At 36.2% G+C, this 20,726-nt stretch overlaps 1 protein-coding gene across 3 annotated transcripts; it reads right to left on the reverse strand.

Moving 5' to 3' along the window:
* Nucleotides 1-736: 736 nt before the first annotated feature.
* On the reverse strand, nucleotides 737-20,173 carry LOC127868331 (cysteine-rich venom protein VAR8-like). 3 transcript variants are annotated; one of them, XM_052409988.1, is made up of 11 exons: nucleotides 19,398-20,173; nucleotides 15,095-15,174; nucleotides 13,100-13,181; nucleotides 11,332-11,423; nucleotides 8,791-8,884; nucleotides 7,757-7,899; nucleotides 7,291-7,376; nucleotides 6,687-6,769; nucleotides 3,214-3,312; nucleotides 2,618-2,737; nucleotides 737-2,189 (listed from the first exon to the last, which is right to left on the reverse strand). In XM_052409988.1, exons 1-11 carry the CDS (start codon nucleotides 19,435-19,437, stop codon nucleotides 2,077-2,079), a joined length of 1,032 nt encoding a protein of 343 aa, XP_052265948.1. In that variant the 5' UTR covers nucleotides 19,438-20,173; the 3' UTR covers nucleotides 737-2,076. The 3 variants fall into 3 exon arrangements, with proteins under 3 accessions (XP_052265948.1, XP_052265950.1, XP_052265949.1); XM_052409990.1 differs by having other exon boundaries at nucleotides 15,095-15,159; nucleotides 19,443-20,171; XM_052409989.1 differs by having other exon boundaries at nucleotides 15,095-15,159; nucleotides 19,398-20,171.
* Between the last annotated feature and the right edge of the window lie 553 nt (nucleotides 20,174-20,726).

Genomic DNA, 20,726 nt, shown 5'->3' on the forward strand with positions numbered 1-20,726 from the left:
GTTCACAGATTGTTGTTTTGAAACTATTGAACGGAACAATAGTTTTATTATTTTTCTTTAGCAGGAGTGTTATCTTCCGCTTTTTTGAATACAACGTGTATATGGTGTTCTGAATATGCGACACGTTTTTAAAGTTTAATTTTGTGAATCTGTAAACAATTTCTTATAAAGCTCGGACAGCTAGTCAACGTAAATCTCTGTTAGATAATTTTCCTAAAGTGGACTTTGTGAATGAGTAAATATCGGCCTAGCGACCGGGAGGTCACGGGTTCGATGCCCACCGCGGGAGCGTTTTTAAGATCTCCCACAAAGACACCAAGTACTGGTTCTAGGCCAAGGGAACGAACTCGAGGGCGTTTCAATAAGCCTGAGGCTTTTGATGTAATCGAGTTAAAATTAATAGGTTTAAACAAAATAGTAAATTGATTTATTAACTACGGTTTTAACTACGTAAAGATTCTTGCTCTTTAATCCTTCTAATAAGGAATAACATCCTTTAAGCAAACAGCGCAGACCCAGGTGAGACGCAGCATCATGCGGCGTCTCATCTGGGTCTACGCTGTTTGCCAGGGCCCTTTTCTATACGCTAGGCATAGATGGGTTAGATTGTTTAGCATTACTTGACCAGAATAGATTTGAGAATACAATAATCATTGACTTAAAGCAAAGATAACCCATCCACGTGCGATACAATGTTTACGACTGTTTGTCTCCCATGACAGATTTAACAAATACATCAACTGGTAATTTTATTTCGATGGATGCCAGGTCCAAGCACAATAAACAAAACAGGACAAAACACTACAAACAAAAATTGCACTATGATGTAGTTACAAAAGATTGCATGATATTGTAAATAATAAAACACTATATATATATATATACAGACATACTTATATTATACTTGTATGATATGACTCCATCAAAAGGCATTGCTACATTGGTCGATGTACCATATTGTACATATGTCAAATTAAAAAAAGCAGTAAGTTTATTGGCAGAGTTACCAAGTAATGGCCACTTACTAATCAAATATGCATAAAGATGACCACACAAATGAAAAACTAAACACAAATCATTATAGATAACTAGATAATTAAATGAAAAAGTTAATAAATAATGTGTCAACATTTTTAGTATTATCAATAAGCAACACAGTAGCGGACCAGCAAGATCATAACATAGAATTGTAAATAAAAGTATACATAGTTTTAATTGTCTAGCGTTAATTCTGGATGTAAACCTGCAGACGGTGTAAAATGATTGTAATAAGTAATACTTGAGTCTAAAATCTCGTTAACGTATGCATAAATATAACAAGTAATATTTTTATTCAATCATTTTACTGCTACACAGTTCACATTTCCTGCTTTTCATTCAAAGTTAGTGTGTCTAGCAGATTCATTTTCTAATGAGGGAGCACTTAGTCTAAATCTTGTGAGAGCTTTTCTATGGCAATCATTGTTACGCTTTCGATACATTTTTCAAATCCAGAGTTCGTTTAAAATTTTAACATAATAATTTTGCCAGATATGAATGAAACGAACAGCGACAATAAACTACCACTAAATTAAATTCTTAGTGTATGTTAAAAGTCTCAATATGCCTAAAATTTCAGTAAACGGAGAAGACATGTCAATAACAAACTATCATTCGGCTTATCAAAACATATGTAGATGGGTTGTGCTTTGTGAAAAAGGTGTTTAGTGCCTGTGCGTAAAGTATAAAACCAGTTTAGCCTGTGCAGTCCGCACAGGCTTATCAGGGACGACACTTTCTGCTTTTATGATTTGTTTCTTTCCAGGAAAGTCTCTTCTTTGCAAAAATCAAGTTTAGGCGGAATGTGTCGTCCCTGATTAGCATGTGCGTACTGTACATGCTAATCGGGTACGACCCTTTACACATAGCAGTATACACACTTTTCACAGAACGCCGCTCAACATACATATATTATCACCCACCTTCCAACACAAAATCTTTATATTTTACAAAGTGGATTCATGCTAATACTATATACGGTTGAGCAAGACGATGGCATATATAAAGTGAAAAACAACTTGCATGGAAAATGAGCGTTTAGTCAAATGCACAAACTACCATAGCAATAACAAGTGTCGTAATCATGTTTGGAGATGATGCTGATCTATTTCCATCGTTGTAAAATTTTGCATTGTTGTCAAATTTTGCGTCTGAAACATAAAAAAAATATACTTTTATGTGCATCCATAACATGTGTGTATCAATGTAAATATATGAAATAGATATAAGGTCTGTGTGTTATGAACGGGTATTTTAATATTTGGTAGTGATTGTAGCGGTCGCGATGTTGTTGTGCAGTCGGATCACTGCATCTATCATGGTCGTTTAGTTGATGGTATGATGACGATGGTGGTTTACTTGTGGCTTACGGTAGCGATTGTGTTTTGGTAAAGGAGATATGGTGGAGATGTACTTGTATTGGTGTTGATGATCATGGTGATGAAGATAGTGTTGTTGTAGAGGTTGCGGTGTTGTTGTTGTGACAATGATATGGCGGTGGTGGTAGTTCATTTTGTAAAAGTCGTTCTGATGGTGTCTGTAGATGTTGGAATTGTTCTGATGTAATTTAAATAATTACCCGCAAATGGACACCACTTGCACATGTTGGGACATTCATATGGTATGTTGGAGTACACCTCGCACTTTCCCGACCATCCGCGTTGACAATAGTTGTTATCTTGTGCGCCCGTGCAGTTCACTGCAAGAAAGTCCTAACAATTCATATGGATCTTCAAATTCTTGTTGAGTTTTTTTTGTAATAAAAATTGAATTGAGTAAAAGAATTTTCCCAATTTTATTTCAACAACAATCCTGGTACCATTACGACAGTATGCACAAAGACTATTTAAGTTGCGCCATACAAAGTCATAAACATAAAAAGTTTGATATCAAATACATGTGTAAATTAAAATTAAACTAAACAGGTACATATGTTACTTTATTCACATCTCATACTTATGCAACAGAACAACAAAACCACTGAAAAAATGTAAACAAACAATTAAAAGTACACCCTGCAGTCAGCAATAATCATTTACATATTTGGGTTTTACACAAATATTAAACAATGAACATTTAATATAGCATTGTAACAAAAACTGAATAAAACAAAAAACATCGACTAATAATTGATAAAGTATTACCTGACTTATCGTTAGTGGACACAATACTCACGTGCACAATTTGGTTGCGTGTGAAATGGTTTCAGGCAGGTACATTTGCACTGTTTCAAGTCCAGCGTCCCTCCGTTGAGGCACACCAACCTGCCACAGTCTAGACGATAGTAAAGAAGGAACTAAATTTGTATATTTAATTTTTGTTAATAATATTACCAAAATGCATGAATCATCGATGAATGATTCGTATGGCATTCCATTTGGGTCGACAGTCAACAAGACCTACTATAGGCAAAAAGAGAAATGTACAAACATTGTACTTCGACGTACAAAACTGTACGTCGAGGTACAGTTTTTACCGACCCTTAATCGTTTGGTTACTGTTTGGTTACCGTTGGTAGTGTTTTTTATGGCAATTTTGGGGCCGATATTTGGCCCCATTCCCCTCAAAAATGAGTATATATTTTTCCCCCATTTTGTAGAAAAAAAATCCCCTCCAAAAGTAAAAAAAATGTTGTTTTTTTAAATAACTGTCTTATGATAAATATACAGGGCTCAACATTAAAGGTTGTCCTATTGCCCCTGACAAGTAAAAGTTGGGTCAGGGCAAGTTATTTTATAACTTTAATTGCTGTAATCATTTTGTTAAATGTTCAAAAATAAAAAAAGGTTTAGTGGTGTATCATTTTGGTTTATTAAACAATATGAGGTTTACAGTTGATGTGATATTTCATGTTTGGGCAAGTTGCTTTACGTTCAGTGCAAGTAGATTTTGGCCCGGTAGGGCAAGTTGGTTTTTCGGTTAATGTTGAGTCCTAATATATCTCAAATTTATTTCATAAACAACTAATAAAGTATATAACTATAATTAATATGATTTTGAATTATTATAAAGAGTTATATTAAGTTAGTTTTTCCCAAATCAGTTAATTTAACATGAATTGCATTTTTCCCCAAAATGGCTAGGGAAAGGCCTGATGTATCTATATTGTGTCAATATTCGTTGATAAAACATTCCAATTTGGTCCATTTTATTGATAAAAAAATGCTCAAATTTTCCATTTTATCGATTTAAAAAACCCAATTAGACTCAAAATGGCTAGGAAAACTAAGACTGTGCATGAAGGCTGAACTGTCTGAAACTAATGTTGAAAAAAACATTGATATATATTTAAGAAAAAGGACAAAGACATTCAGCTATGAGTATTACATTCATGCATAAATGTGTATTCATATAATAAATATCATTACATATAAAAGAGTAAATTTTTAATTTTCCCCTTCTAAAAACCGCGCGTTTTTCCCCTTTGTACGGGCCCCGCCACCATTCCCATATAGGTAAAAAAACACTGGTTGGGAATTTCCTACACAGTAATGCGCTGGACCTTGATACTCCGCCCCGCATGGTCAATAAATACTCACAATGTGCTTGATAATTTTAATTTTAAAAAAGGTAACCTTGAATCTTCTTTAAATTGGCATATAAGCTATTTCAAGGCATTAAATACTTGAAACTGTTTTTTCAATTTTTATATTTTTATTCATTTTGTCCTCAATTAAAAAGGAGATTTTTAAACCTTTATTATGAATAAATCCGAAGGAAACGCGGCTCAAGAGACGAGAGTTTTGATTGGTTGTTCAGAAATTTTGTACGTCGAAGTACAAATATGTACGTCGAAGTACAAAATGTACTTCGACGTACAAATATATACTTTGAAGTGCACTTCATTGTGTACGTCGAAGTACAATGTTTGTACTTCGACGTACATATTGTACGTCGAAGTACATTTCTCTTTTTACCTAGAAGGTCTTTTTGACTTTCGACCCAAATGGTACGCCATATGATTCGTGTCATGACAATATCTTCTCCGCGCTCATGTATGACCCTCCACGCCGCACTACTTTTCGATATTAATACACGCTGCATCGCAACATACGCACTGATATGTTTTGAAATAAACATGATGAGTGTATATATAACAGGAATATAAAGCTGGCCGATTGTCCCTACTCTAGATATTGTCATGACACGAATCATATGACCCAAATGATACGCCATATGATTCGTGTCATGACAATATCTTCTCCACGCTCATGTATGACCCTCCACGCCGCACTACTTTTCGATATTTATACACGCTGCATCGCAACATACGCACTGATATGTTTCGAAATAAACATGATGAGTGTATATAATAACAGGAATATAAAGACGGCCGATTGTCCCTACTTTAAGTATTTATCTCGATATTGCATTATTTCACATCACAAAACACAAGCGACATAACTGATACATACTCTCGGAAAATAAGCCAGATTAAATATCCGTATAAATAACTGTGTTTCGGAAATATTTTTCCTGATAATTTTTTACAAAGTATCGATTTAACGTATAGTCAAATAATCATTTGCACACAATAGACAAAAACAATCTTGAGAACTTATGTAAACTTCACTATTTAAATTTGTCTTTTCTTTTCATGAATCTGTTCCAAATGACCACATGTTAAAGTAATATATACGACTTATCTATACGTATATGTGAAGAGAATAAAATGATAAATTAAAAAGAAGAAAATATCGTTCAAAAATTATTTGTCACATACATAAATGAACAAAAGATGTGTTGGTCAGAAACACAATGCCCCCTATTGCGCCGCTTTGAAGCCATAAATTTGACCTTTGACCTTGAAGGATGACCTTGACATTGACCTTTCACCACTCGAAATTTGCAGCTCCATGAGATACACATGCATGCCAAATATCAAGTTGTTATCGTCAATATTGCAAAAGTTATGAAGAAGGTTAAAGTTTTGGCTAAAGTTTTTGAATTTGTTTTTTTTTACCTTTGACCTTGAAGGATTACCTTGACCTTTCACCACTCAAAATGTGCAGCTTTATGAGATACACATGCATGCCAAATATCAAGTTGCTATCTTGAATATTGCAAAAGTTATGACCAAGGTTAAAGTTTTGGGACACACACACACACACACATACAATGACAGACCGGCCAAAAACAATATACCCCCGATCTTTCGATCCGGGGGCATAAAAATTCTGTTAATGCTCTTCTATATAAGGGCAGTTATATAGCTTCGATACCGAGTAGTTAAATTGTAATATAAAGCGTGGGAATGCCAGGAATTCCGAAATTGTACAATCTTAGTGTTTAACTATGTAAAGCTTAAAAGTATTTACTTGCTTATATCAATTATTCGACTCGTTATTTTTCTTCATTTTTTATCGAAGGTTAATTGGTTTGATTTAACCTTAGTTTTTATGAACTTTGATGAGGTCGTCCATTCCCTCTTAACCAAAGTCTTTTGTTAATGGGCAACATATAAGAATGTTATCAATTGATCATACTGGTTAAAAAGGAAGATCTGTTTTAAAGGGCTTTATTAAGACAATGAACTGAATAATGAACCATATAATTTTATACTGATTATTCGCACATCTCCAATTGTATTGCATTTCGAAGCAATTTCATTTGCATTATTTATTAGACAGTGATGAAGAAAATGTTACCACATAGTCCATTAGTACAGCGATTGGAACACGCGGAACACGTTGTCCCAAGTGCGTAGGGCAGCTGATTGTGAAAATTACCTCTGTAAGATATACAAATAGTGAACAAGCATCATGTAAGGTCTGGAACATGTTATCACTTGTATAACGAGTGGGAATTTGTTAAACGGGTAACCGCCCGGTTAATGTGTAACCAGCGATATCAGCTTTAACGTTATATGTATTAATCGTGACAAAATGTACAGCCAGTAACCACTGATATTACGAGTAATATGGATTATAACGAGTAGCCACTGGAAAATGATCGAGGCATCACTGATCCAACGTTTAACCATTTGAACAAAGATTGGCCATTTGGCACAAAGTGTTGCCATTGCTACAACAAATGATCTGTGATTAATTGTTTCATAGCTGATCGACGAGTAGCCGCTGACATCAACAAGTAACCAATGGTATTACATGTAACTACTGGTATAATGGGCAACCGCTTATATAAATAACAAAGATGATCCTGGATTAAAATAACTAGTCTATAAAAATTAATTTGTTCCATTTTTAGAGATTGCGAATTCTCACAAAGTTGCTTAAACAGTTCCGAACTTACCCTGGGCCATAGTTGCACACGTAATAGTGCTGGCTGTTGCAGTCGGCATATCCACAGCCTACTTTTGATGAGTTCGCCCACACCATCTGGAAACAGGGTAAGTCTATGATATCTCGACCCTATGTGTGCTATTTGATTATTTAAGCCGCAAGCATTTACTGATCAGATTGTTTACAAACAAAGAGGTGTTAAACGCACATTAATAAAGCATATTATGATTTTGTAAAAGCCAATAGTATAGTCGATCAGTTGTAACATCTACCAAGGATGAAGTTTCACTATTACCAATTATTGTTATTGCTTAATGATTAAAGATTGTAAATACTACAAACAACTTACTTTAATCCTCGGACAAAAGCGATAGAAGACAGAGCTACTTGTGTTTAAACTATTTCGATGCAATAGAAGGTTTTTCTAGTTTAAACAATTTCTTCCTCGACTCGTTCGCCTACCCCATGTCGCTTACCTGAGTATAGTGCCCCACCACCTTGCCGCTATTGGCGCCACCGAACGTGTAGTCCTTTTTCTCGTTTTCCCACAGGGAGATGGCCTTGCTCCAGCCCAGCTTGTAACTACCCCAGGCCAGGTTCTGGCCAACAGACAGGCGCCCTGAAGAAGACGAAAAATAGTCGACGTATTGCCAGAATGCAAGCCAATGTGATGCATACGAACCTATATTGTACCTAAAAACATACTAGTTAACACATTCGAACATACAGTTTAATCAGCAAGAGAACAATCTCGTTTTGCATACAGGTTCTTTATTTATGCCAAGGAACCAATTACCAAACAAAAACACACATTACTAGAGCATTTAACCCATTTATGCCTAGTGGACTCTCCAATCCTTCTAAATTGGATCAATTTATTTTCAAAATAACGGATGCCTATTATATTTATTTCTATAGTTATAATATTTCTAACAGAAATTCCTTAAAACACAGCGCAGACCCTGATGAGACGCCGCATCATGCGGCGTCTCAGCTTGGTCAACGCTGTTTGCCAAGGCTTTTTTTTCTAGACACTATCCAAAAATGGGTTAACAGCCCTCACACACGCACAGGTACACGTAAAATCAAATAAAATTGACATCGAATGGTAACTGCATAATATTGGGGTTTTGCAGTCCTGCAAAACTGACAAAATAGCCGCGAGGTATCCGGAAGCAAGTCACGTACAGCAAACGAGCAATAGTTTAAATGAGGATTTGCATATACATGTATTTGTCAAACACAAATTATTTGGATGTTTTTATTTTACGAGAAAATGAGAAGCCGCCTTCAAAGAATTATTTATTGTACCGTGCAATAGAAACGCATTGTTTAGGGGTGTTTTACTGACTATTGTATTAATGCGTTAAACAATTGTTATCTACAATGTAAAAGAATTAATACAACAACAATATAATATGATTTGACGCGCGATTAATGGCATCTGACGTACCGAAATACAACAACAAAACAATATAATTTGACGCGCGATTAATGGCATCTGACGTACCGAAATCGGTCCTCTTGTAATCGTTATCATGATTGTTAGCGGCGCAGTTTTCTGCCCATCTTTGGGCAATATTTGCTAAGGACTCGTCCCAACTCTGAAATATCAGCAGAAATTAATGTGTGCGGAAAACTTTTTGAAAAATAAGTATTATGTAGGATATTATAAATTAAACTGAAAATCATGTAATTTGTATTGAGTACGCTCGGTATTAGAAAATATCATATTAAAAGCATTGTTCTTAATGCTGATTTATTTAAATTAAAATCTAAGATGCAGGCTGTCAAGTGACCTTTTTTCAAAAAGTAGGAAAAAATAGGAACTACTTTTGCAAGAAAAGTAGGAAAAAAGTAGGAAAAAGTAGGAACTTTTCCCTCAAAAGTAGGAATACATTATACTTATTTTTTAGACACAGGTCCAGGAAACATAGCTTGAAACAGAGCAGGAGTGCCATCACATGTTCTGTATGGATACCCACTTGAAGCTACCTTAAGGGCCCAGAAGATTTCAGCCTGTTCCTTTTTCAGCTTGTACCTGTTCCTTGTGTGATGGATGTACTTGCATACAGATAGATTTATCCCCACAACCCTGAGAGCTGCTTGGCTTTTTGGCACTTCCAAACAAACGCTTTTGTGAATTATCATGCATGTATTTCATGTTTTCCTTGTGTTTTTATCCATCTGCATGACTTATAAGTTGATTAGCACCAGAATTACTACAAGATGGACTTCATTCAGACAGTACAATATCTTGCAAACTCATTGCCGGTATCTCTCTTGCACCATGATCCCAGTGTTTTCCACTGTTGTCCAACTTCTCCATCCATGAAGGGTTAAACTTTGTTTTCCCACTAGGAATTTTAGCACTTATAGTGTATCTATGATAATTAAGTTTCAAGCAAAGCTACCCTGATAAAGAAGTATACATGTAATTAGATGCTGTTCATTTTGGTGTATCATCAAATAAGTGGTTAGAGGTCTTCTGTGTATCGATATAAAAATGGTAATTATATTGTGCATGTTATATCCTTAAGCAGAAGACCAAATTTATTTAGTGATACACCAACTTGTTGTACAAGATTAATACTAGTATATAAAGCAGTGTAAATGCTCTGCTACAGCTACATTGTGAAACCTTTAAATTGACAATAGGGTGCAGTTATAATGACTTAAGTTACATTCAAAATGACTGGTCATTGCAGAGCAGATTATGCAACTGGAGATAGGACCTTATCACCTGACATCTTTTATGACAGCATTGATTGGGCAATGAAACAGTTGCACTACATTGTTTATTCCAGTTTCAAATAATGGCTTTTACATTATTGATGACTTTGCGGGAGTGTAATAATGCCGTTTAATAATTTTAATACTTCGCTTTAACACCTTGAAGTTACCTCACTAGCTATGGCATCATTAGACAAGAATTGTGTTTGTCCCAAACACAATGCCCACTATTGCGCAGCTTTGAAATAAAATTTCAATATATCATTTGGCAGGTTTAGAAATTATCTCCCTTTTAAAGCTTATTACTTCCCTTGGATTGTATTTTTTAACTTTTGACCTTGAAGGACGACCTTCACCTTTCACCACTCAAAATGTGCAGCTTCATGAGATACACATGCATGCCAAATATCAAGTTGCTATCTTCAATATTGCAAAAGTTATGGCCCATATTAAAGTTTTCGGACGGACACACACACACAGACAGACAGACAAACGGACTGACAGTACAACTGCAATATGCCACCCTACCGGGAGCATAAAAATGTATCGGGGCATTTAGGCTCTGTGCATTTATCTTTAATTACTAAACATGATGTACCTATGATATCAATAGAACATCATATCCGTTGTCATGTAATACAGAATTTATTACATTATATTTGTAAATGATGAAAACTCGGCAAAGCATCAGTTTTATCTTTTTTCCAATAACTTGTGTAATAAATTCCATATTACATAACCACTCATACAATGCATGTATCTCTATATCTCTACATTCCAAACAGCAATATCATGTAAACATGCATAAGGTTTGGTCAAATTGTTGTCAATGGAAACAAAATAAAACTGGAATAAACAATGGGTTCCCTCAGCTCTTGCATCACTGGGAACTGTGTAAGGTAGTGAAGTCTGCAGTGTACAAATGCTAAGGAAGTAAACAAGGCACTATTGTTACTTTAAAAAAAAAATTGTCAATAATTTTAAAAGTTACATAAGAAATAAATATTTATGCTCCTGAAGAGGTGCTAGCAGACAGTCAGCATTGGTTGTCAGGTCTCATCTAGATGAATGCACATTAACAGGGATACAGTCATGCCATAGATTCATTCATCCTGCAAGTTTACTTAGTAAACTCTTTAAAAAAAAATATTCTCCATTGAAAATGAAAAAGTAGGAATAGTAGGAAGATTTGGTAAAAAAATAGGAAAAAGTAGGATCCTGATGAAAAAGTAGGAAATAGTAGGAAAAAGTAGGAAAAAGTATGACCGCTTGACAGCCTGAAGATGTCATATGCTATTCATTGCTGGTAGGTACCCACCATCATCTGCATGTTAGAAGCCGGGGGATTGACACCACGCCGGGCCGTGTTGTGGGTCGCTATAATCGACTCCTGTTCGCCGGGTTCTAAACCTGAACAAACACATGTAACTTAATGTGGAATCACTAAATCGTATAATTTACCTCACGTAGGCACCAAAATATTCCATCCTTAATCATCGACAAGTTAAAGTTGTGAATATGGTGTATGTGAAACTGTTGCACACGTACTGGTTTGTGAATATCACACTTGCTCAGTCGGTATAGACATTTGTTGATAAATTATCTACGCACAATTTTATTTGTGTGCATGACATTTATTCATGTGTTCAACGGATACCATCAGTCCGATAGCGCATCGGCAATCGGTGTCAACAATGCATGCATAAGATACTTTAAGCGGAGAAGGTGACAGCCGTAAAAAAAAAATTTCAAAATCATCAATAAAATAACTTGGGATTGCAGCGTACAAATCTACAGACAGTCCAGAGACGTTGATATTGATTAAATATGTGTCATTCGACGGTGCAATAACATCCAATACAAGAAACAGACGAATCTACAGACTATGGCGATATCAAGCATTCAGTCCATGATTCACTCATAGCGCTTAATGGGACCTTTTCACAAATTTTGCATGTTTTGAAGTTTGTCATTAAATGCTTTATATTGATAAATATAAACATTGGATCTTAAAAGCTACAGAAAAAAAACAATTAAATTAAAGAAAAAGAAAGGGACAAAATTGTCACAAAACCAGGTTTTCAATTTGAATAAAATTCTGATAAAGGGAGAAATTCAAAATGTGCATTGTTACCCCCCTTGTGTAAGATTCAATCTATTTTTACTCGTGGCGACCTTGATTTCAATTTGAAAAAAAAAATCTGATAAAACTCAAAATGTGCATTGTTACTTATTGCTCAAAGTTACCCCCGTTGTTTCAAAATCAATCTATTATTTGTCGTGGCGACCTTGACCTTGGAGATATTGACGTAATTGTTTCGCGCGACACACCTTCCAATGAAGGTGAACAAATGTGCCAAATGATTTTAAAATCTCACAATGAATGACATAGTTATGACACGGACAAGCTCATTTATGGCCATTTTTGACATTTGAACTCAAAGTGTAACCTTGACCTTGGAGATATCGACGTAATTCTTTCGCGCGATACATCGTGTATTGATGGTGAACAAATGTGCCAAATGATTTTAATATCTCACAATGAATGACAAAGTTATGGCCCGGACAAGCTTGTTCTGCACGCCCGCCCGCAAGCTCGCCCACCAGCCCACCAGCCCGTCCGCCCGCCCGACCGCCGACATTCGCCAATCTAATAACCAGTTTTTTCCTTCGGAAAACCTGGTTAAAAACTCAACTGGGCTCGAACCACTGACCCATGGAGTAAATCTATCGGTTAGACCACTCGGCCATCCTCGCCTATACAATGAATAATGAATTTTATACTATATATAAGCAATTTTCGAAGTATCAAAAAAATATAACGACAACAACAAAACTCTCCAAATAATTTGTTTCGCGATGCAACGCTATATAATTTTCAGGTTTTTAAATCGTCAAAATATGCATATAATGCATGGTAAATGTTCAGTATTACTGTTTCCTCGTGAATATCATAACTACAACGAAAATGTGCGAATCAAAAACTCTTTTTTTTTAATTTTGTCAATTTACCGAAACGTGAAAGGGCCCCTTTAAATGCGTCTCATGTATGTCATAAGGAAAGAAAACAATCTACAAACGATTACCGCTTGTTCGCAACATGCTGGACCTGGGGAGGCAGGCCGTGTGTCCAGTAGTAATCTCGCCGTACTTGTTTGCGCATCTTACCTTAAAGGACATTAATTTGATTATAATCACTCATGAATTGTAGTAAATGGTTTCGCTTTATTATTATAATAGGACTTAAGAAGTTAAAAAACGCGCGTTTATATCATCTACATTCATCGGGAAATAAGTAGGATGACATAGCAGCCAGAGATATTGTTTGCGAGCCTTATCTGTTGATGACAGTTGAAGATTCAAATTACTACTGAAAGGTTACAACAAGCTTTCAGGTGAGGGTTATCAAGAACAATTCGATAATAATATGCGTCTTGTTCTAAGAAAAATGGGCATAATGCATGTGCGTAAAGTGTCGTCCCAGATTAGCCTGTGTAATCCGCACAGGCTTATCAGGGACGACACTTTCCGCTTAAACTAGATTTTTGGTAAAAAGGGACTTCCTTTAAACGAAAAAGACTATTAAATTGGAAAGTGTCGTCCCTGATTAGCCTGTGCGGACTGCACAGGTTAATCTTGGACGACACTTTACGCGCATTTTGCTCAATTTTCCCAGAACAAGACACATTAAAAACGTGTGATTTTATATCAGTTATCGGAATGCTTATGTCCACTCTCACGCAAACTTGATCGGAGTTTAATAGCTCTGGTTATATCACACATTCATCAGTTGGTAAGCCGAATCTTTATTTGACAGGTAAATATTCTATTCTAATAATCAGCAAATAAAGGAAGCCCAAGAAAGGGAGCCCGCAGCCGTAGGCAGATATTCTTCTGACCGTAAAAGAGATGACATTGGTTTCGAGTCCACGTAATTTACTCGTTGATTCTGGACGCCTTTTGAACGTTTTTACCGATCATAAAAATCCTCATTGGGTGAATGGGTTGTGATGCATATCGATATAATGAATGCGAAACTATTAATGTTCAAGTGTAACCTAACCTTGAGTCGGGTCGGCTGATCACTGATTTCCGCACATCATTTCAACGCCCTTAAATATTGGACATATTGAGTAAACACAAGGGTCAATATTTTGAAGTATGCTACGGACCTTGAGCTTGACGTAACAGACGAATGCCTTATGCATATTGTTTTAATGGGACATTGAAGATTAACCCTGACTTGGGACCAACGTGACTGGCACATGCTTTCAGCTCATCGTCTCATTAAGTAGAACATTTAAACTAAGATAATAGAAGATGTGGAGCGGAATCAAAAATGAAGGCTGAAACCTTCGACCTTGCAGTAAAAAACGTAATCGTGGATCAGCGTGATTGCACATTCGTCTGCGCGATCTGAACATTTTTCAACAGTTTCATGAGAATTTTTAAACGGAAAGGAGTTGGCACAGTGATGGAAACAAACTATTCGACCTTTATGATAATATTTACCTTGAGTTGGCATGAATGCTTCTAGCCGTCAAAACATCTAAATGCCCTAAGCATTTGATGCAATATTCATGAAAATCTTTAAAACGGTATAAGAGATATGAAGCGGGGACGACAATGCAGATTCAGACCTTTGACATTGAAGTACGTCATTGACATTGAGCTAGCATAACTTACCCATGCCTTCTTCACATTGTTCCAATGTCTTGAGCGTTTGAGGCAAGCTTGAAGAAAATCCTTAAATGGGACTAATCGAATGAAAGGGACACGATGACTGGGGCTAATATTTAAGACATTTAACAGTGACCTTGACCTTTACTTCGGGAAAAAACAACAAATGCCTAATAAACAACGTGAATTGCCCTTAACATAGGTTGTAAGTTTCATGCAAGTCCGTCAAAGGTTCAGGAGATACGAAGCGAACAAAGAAGTGTTACGGGCGTACTCAAGGACTGGCGGATAATAAAAAAAGCTATCCTCTAATACCCACATTCCATTCATTAGGTATAAATAAGCGGTTGAAATATATATATATACATGTATAGGTGTGTGTCAATACTGGCGCTTTATACCTCTCTTCGGTGCCGGGAGAGAAGCCATTCTTGGCCTACTCCTTCAGCACTGGCCTCGCACACATCTGGAATCATATTAACTACTGCTTTTATATTATCATATAAACTGAGTGAATACACACCATGACATCATTTATCTGTCATAGCCTATGATTAACCATGAGAACAGCAATGTTAACAACTGTCGATACAAGCAATGATTTAAATCAAAGGCATGAGATTCTTTTATTAAATGATTAACGTAGAACTATTCACAGTGACAAAATGAGTTAATTTAATATAAAGTCTTATCAATTTTGAAAATGAAAGGTAATAAACGTGAATAACAACAAGTCTACGATGTATTTATGGAGTTGCTGATAACATTAACAACCAAGAAACGCAACCTATATTTGGTGCACATTACAAAATGTTCAGTCCGCACAGGCTAATCCGGAACAACACTTTCCGCTTTTATGATATTTTTCGTTTACAGAAAGACTCTTCATATCGAAAATCAAGTTTAAGCGTAAGGTGTCGTCCCTGATTAGCCTGTGCGCACTGCACAGGCTAAATGGGTACACACTATACGCGCATGCATTAAAGCCCCTTTCACAGAGCGCGGCTCAATTATTACCCATGTCATTAAACATTAAACAGGATTTGAGTAAATTATACACGTAGGTGTATTTTGAATATTTTCTGTTTTCTATTTTGTAAACATGCACTTCGTTAAAACCATTGTATCAATCACGCCCCGCACAGTCTATTACTTTGTATGCGAGATTATTGAACATACATATTTTAACTAATATCTGTGCGTGGACGAGCGGACATCGGGTCGTGGCCGATTTGTTTGTAAACATAGCGAGGAGTAAGGATATTTGAAAAAGGCGTTGGAAGATGCAAATTGGCAGGTGGAACATCAAAAACGAAACATTGTTTACGTAGCACACGAACGAAAATCTTGTTAATACTGTTTTCTCATTTCTTTATATGACGCCGTTGGTACAACCAAATGTTTATGTGTATCAGAAGCTCACATTACCAATGGGCTGCGGGATATATATATAACTTTATTTCCCTCAAATACATGTAGAGCTTAACAAATAATAAGACACGAGTTTACAGTTATAAACAAAAAGCAAACGAGTACTATGTATACACAGTACAATATATATCTATTCTGTAACGATCAGCACAGTAAACATTCACATGATAAACAGAGTTAACTTATATACACATAAATCTGAACTATAATTTATAGGCATGAAAATAAATTAATATTGTTAAGGAAATTAAATCGTCTAGAGATCATTTAAACACGGAAAAAAAAACAGTACGCATGTGGTATAAACATGAAACATATAATATCATAGCGCACCAATATATAAGGGAACTAGAAATGGCGCGGCAGAGGCCGACGCGTATCCCCACGCCGAATGTTTGACCTAGGTGTGCCCCAGGGTTGGTAATGGGGCCATGCATAGCTGAGATTGACCGTATTGTCATAAGAGAAGTTCATCATCAATTAGAAGTGAATTGGTGTAGAAATGAAGAAGTTATAGTAAAAGGCAATTTAGGGTGGGTGTGACATATGTGGGCAGGGCGCCCCAGGGTTGGTAATTGTACCATGCATAGTTGAGATTGACCGTATTGTCATAAGAGAAGTTCAGTATCAATTTGAAGTGAATCGGTGTAGAAATGAAGAAATTATAGTAAAAGGCAATTTTGGGCGGGTGTGGTCTATGTGGGCGGGGCCCCAGGGTTGGTAATGGGGCCATGCATAGTTGAGATTGACCGTATTGTCATAAGAGAGGTTCAGTATCAATTTGAAGTGAATCGGTGTAGAAATGAAGAAATTATAGTAAAAGGCAATTTTGGGTGGATGTGGTCTATGTGGGCGGGGCGCCCCAGGGTTGGTAATGGGGCCATGCATAGTTGAGATTGACTGTATTGTCATAAGAGAAGTTCAATATCAATTTGAAGTGAATCGGTGTAGAAATGAAGAAATTATAGTAAAGGCAATTGTGGGTGGGTGTGGTCTATGTGGGCGGGGCCCCAGGGTTGGTTATGGGGCCATGCATAGTTGAGATTGACCCTACTGTCATAAGAGAAGTTCAGTATCAATTTGAAGTGAATCCGTGTAGAAATGAAAAAATTATAGTAAATGGAATTTTTTGGTGGGTGTGTCCTATGTGGGCGGGCGCCCCAGGGTTGGGATTGGGGCCATGCATAGTTGAGATTGACCCTAATGTCATAACAAAAGTTCAGTATCAATTTGAAGTGAATCCGTGTAGAAATGAAAAAATTATAGTAAATGGAAATTTTTGGTGGGTGTGGCCTATGTGGGCGGGGCGCCCCAGGGTTGGGAATGGGGCCATGCATGGTTGAGATTGACCGTATTGTCATAAGAGAGGTCCAGTATCAATTTGAAGTGAATCGGTGTAGAAATAAAGAAGTAAATGTAAAATAACCTAAAAAAATGAGTGATAATTTCTGACGCGGCCCCACCCCAACCGCTATAACTTTTGACCCAGGGGTCAGATCAAAATTCCAAATAGTGCAGGGTCGCACATATGCTCATAGCTACCATGTGTGTAAGTTTCAAGGTTCTAGTGCTTTTAGTGTAGGAGGAGATAGTGGCCAGGACGGACGGACAGACAGACGGACGGACGGCGGAGATAACCACAATATCCCCACCTTTTTTTCAAAAAGCGTGGGGATAATGAGTGAATACGCATAATGCACATACACATGTATTCTCAAATAAATGCTGATCAAAACATACGCGAAAACAACCTGGCATTCTATGTACTTAAACGAAATTCTAGAATACCATCTAAAGGTTGGCATTTTTATTTTATTCATCGATATGTATCAGAAGCAATATTTTACAGAAAGTAACTTTGTCAAAGCTAGATCTATCGAAAACTAATAATTGCCATAGTTTCAACAGGAATCATTTGTTATACAAAATAGCACGTGATCGAATGTCTCCAGCTTCGTGAGCTTCATTGCGTGTTTTACTCCTGGCACCATTCTTGAACTTCGTTATCACAGGGCATTGATATTCCTGCGAGCATCAGCACAGTCAATCGGTCGTTCGAAAATATTATAAGCAGTTCGATTTGTATCAGATTATAAAAGAAGCAGTGTACCAGGTAATGATCCTATTTTTCTTAAAAAAAGGTCAATAACTTTGATAGGGAGAAGAAGCTAGGTAATAAGCTTGTTGTAGGCAGTTTTATCTTGGGTGTGAGAGTTACAGCAACAGTAAAAATCAAAAGGCAAGATACACGCGTGTATAAAAAATCGTAAAACGTGGGATGAGCAAATCAAATAGGCAATACGTGCTTCTTAAAATGTTGTAAGTATATAGATTATGGTACGTTTATTATACAACCTGTAAGTTTGTGTAAACAGGTCATCGTTATATGATGCAAACAAATAATTTACAGGAACTGATAGATATTTGAATATTCAATTTAATATGAGCCTTGTTCTGAGAAAACTGGGCTTAATGCATGTGCGTAAAGTGTCGTCCCAGATTAGTCTGTGCAGTCCGCACAGGCTTATCAGGGACGACACTTACCGCCTAAACTTGATTTTCGGTAAGGAGGGACTTCCTTGAAACTAAAAAACACCATACAAGCGGAAAGTGTCGTCCCTGATGAGCCTTTGCGGACTGCACAGGCTAGTCTGTTACGACATTTTACGCACATGCATTAAGCCCAGTCTTCTGCGGCTTATAAAGTATGAATGTATTTGGGGTTTGGACTGCTTATTCGAATATTCGTAAACCGATCGAATATTCGATTGCAAAAATTCCGGTTCAAATTAGACTTTTACACAAAACAATTGATATTCTGCATAAAAACTGAAGTGTGTTCACTACAAATCGCATTACATTTTTGTCCCGACGACTGTCGTGTATAAGTCAATGACTTAATGCAAAATGCAATTACTCATAGTTATGACTAAATGTATTATTCTATATTCTAAAAATACTTTTAAATTCTCATCATCATTATCAACCATATCATCATCATTATCAACCGTATCATCATCATCATCCCATCAACACACCTCGAATGGCGACTCAATAGATATGCAAATCATATATACCACACAACGAAAAAGTCGTGCGCTTCGCGCTAAATCTCAAACACAAAACCCGTGCATTTTTCGCGCTAAACCATTACCATAGCCTCTCTTCTAAATAACATGTACAAAACCATACTATACAGTATTTATCAAACCGATAATAATTTCATTTATAACTATATAAGGTAAAAGTATTCATATATCCTGTTATACTTACATGATAAAATCGAAATGCTCACAAGAGTCAGTATGAACATCTTACAGTCAGCGTACCCACTTCAACCGCTATAACCTCTTCCTCAATGTAATTTCCAAGGGATTCAGATATTAGTCCATACATCCATCGAGCAACGTGTGTAGTGACCCGAACATTAATTACTTGATGTTAAAACTATCATACTAAAAACAGCTCGTACGTGTACTGGTTATGATTCTTAGTTGTAAGTTTGATTCATTCGCACATGATGTTATTAGGTAGCTAAATAGCAAGTACGCTTGTCTTCGGCGTTGATTGAACGGTTGTGTATAGCATGTATATCTTCAATTCAACCTCGCATGGCGGAAACTGTCTACAATCGATTTTGACACAAGGAAGGTTCAAGTACAAACGATCGACACATAAAGATGAATTCAATATGTAACTTTCAATTAACACTGTTAATTTTATTTTTTTTTTAAATAGTTACGTATGTGAAATAGAGTTGTTATTATAGATATCCGATCTCGTATGCATTATCATAAACATCGACATATAGATCCTTTAATCAAGTAAAGTGATTCATTAATTTATTTGTTTAAACAACTTTCACACATAAATTCTAACTGACTGTTAACCGTTCAACACTGCTTGTTTATATCTTCACTTTAACGTGTGTCGAAATAATAATTTTCACAATGTTATACGCAATGTGCATCAATGATTTTATCCAACTTACTGCGGACCGTTCACGATTCGCGAGTGATGTTTGTTTTCTCCGATATTAAGTAACATCGCCCGCCCCCCCCCCCCCCCCCTCATGTTTGTTCTGTTTTGAACGTTATTATACTATCAGTTGATCTTTTTAAAATGCACTTCACATAGTGTCGCTATCGTTGTTGGGAAATATTTAACGGAAAACAATATGTCAAACATGTTCTTTATCTGGAGTGTTAGTCCGCTTGTTTGAATATACTATAGATCTACATGGTGTTTGGATCTGCTTGCACTGTTTATTTAAAGTTTTTTTGTTTTTTTCGAATCATGTTAACACGATTCTTTTAAGCTCAAACGGCTGTTCGATTCACCTCACTTAACTATAATGTTTCCCCAAAAGCAAGGTTGTAAGTGAAATGTTTTACTTAATTTATTGTTTGTTACTTAAGGCAAAGCATATAAGCACTTGATGTTCGTATTGCTCCAATTATGAAGTACGGATAGATCTTAGAACACATTTAACTTTTAAGAATGAAATCATTATAAAGATGAGTTGTCAGCGTCTTTATCTTAAATAATTGATGTATAAATCATAAGTACCGGGAAGAAATATGTAAGCACATTAAATGGGGA

Source organism: Dreissena polymorpha, chromosome 2 (assembly GCF_020536995.1).
Source record: "Dreissena polymorpha isolate Duluth1 chromosome 2, UMN_Dpol_1.0, whole genome shotgun sequence".
Lineage (NCBI taxonomy): Eukaryota > Metazoa > Mollusca > Bivalvia > Myida > Dreissenidae > Dreissena > Dreissena polymorpha.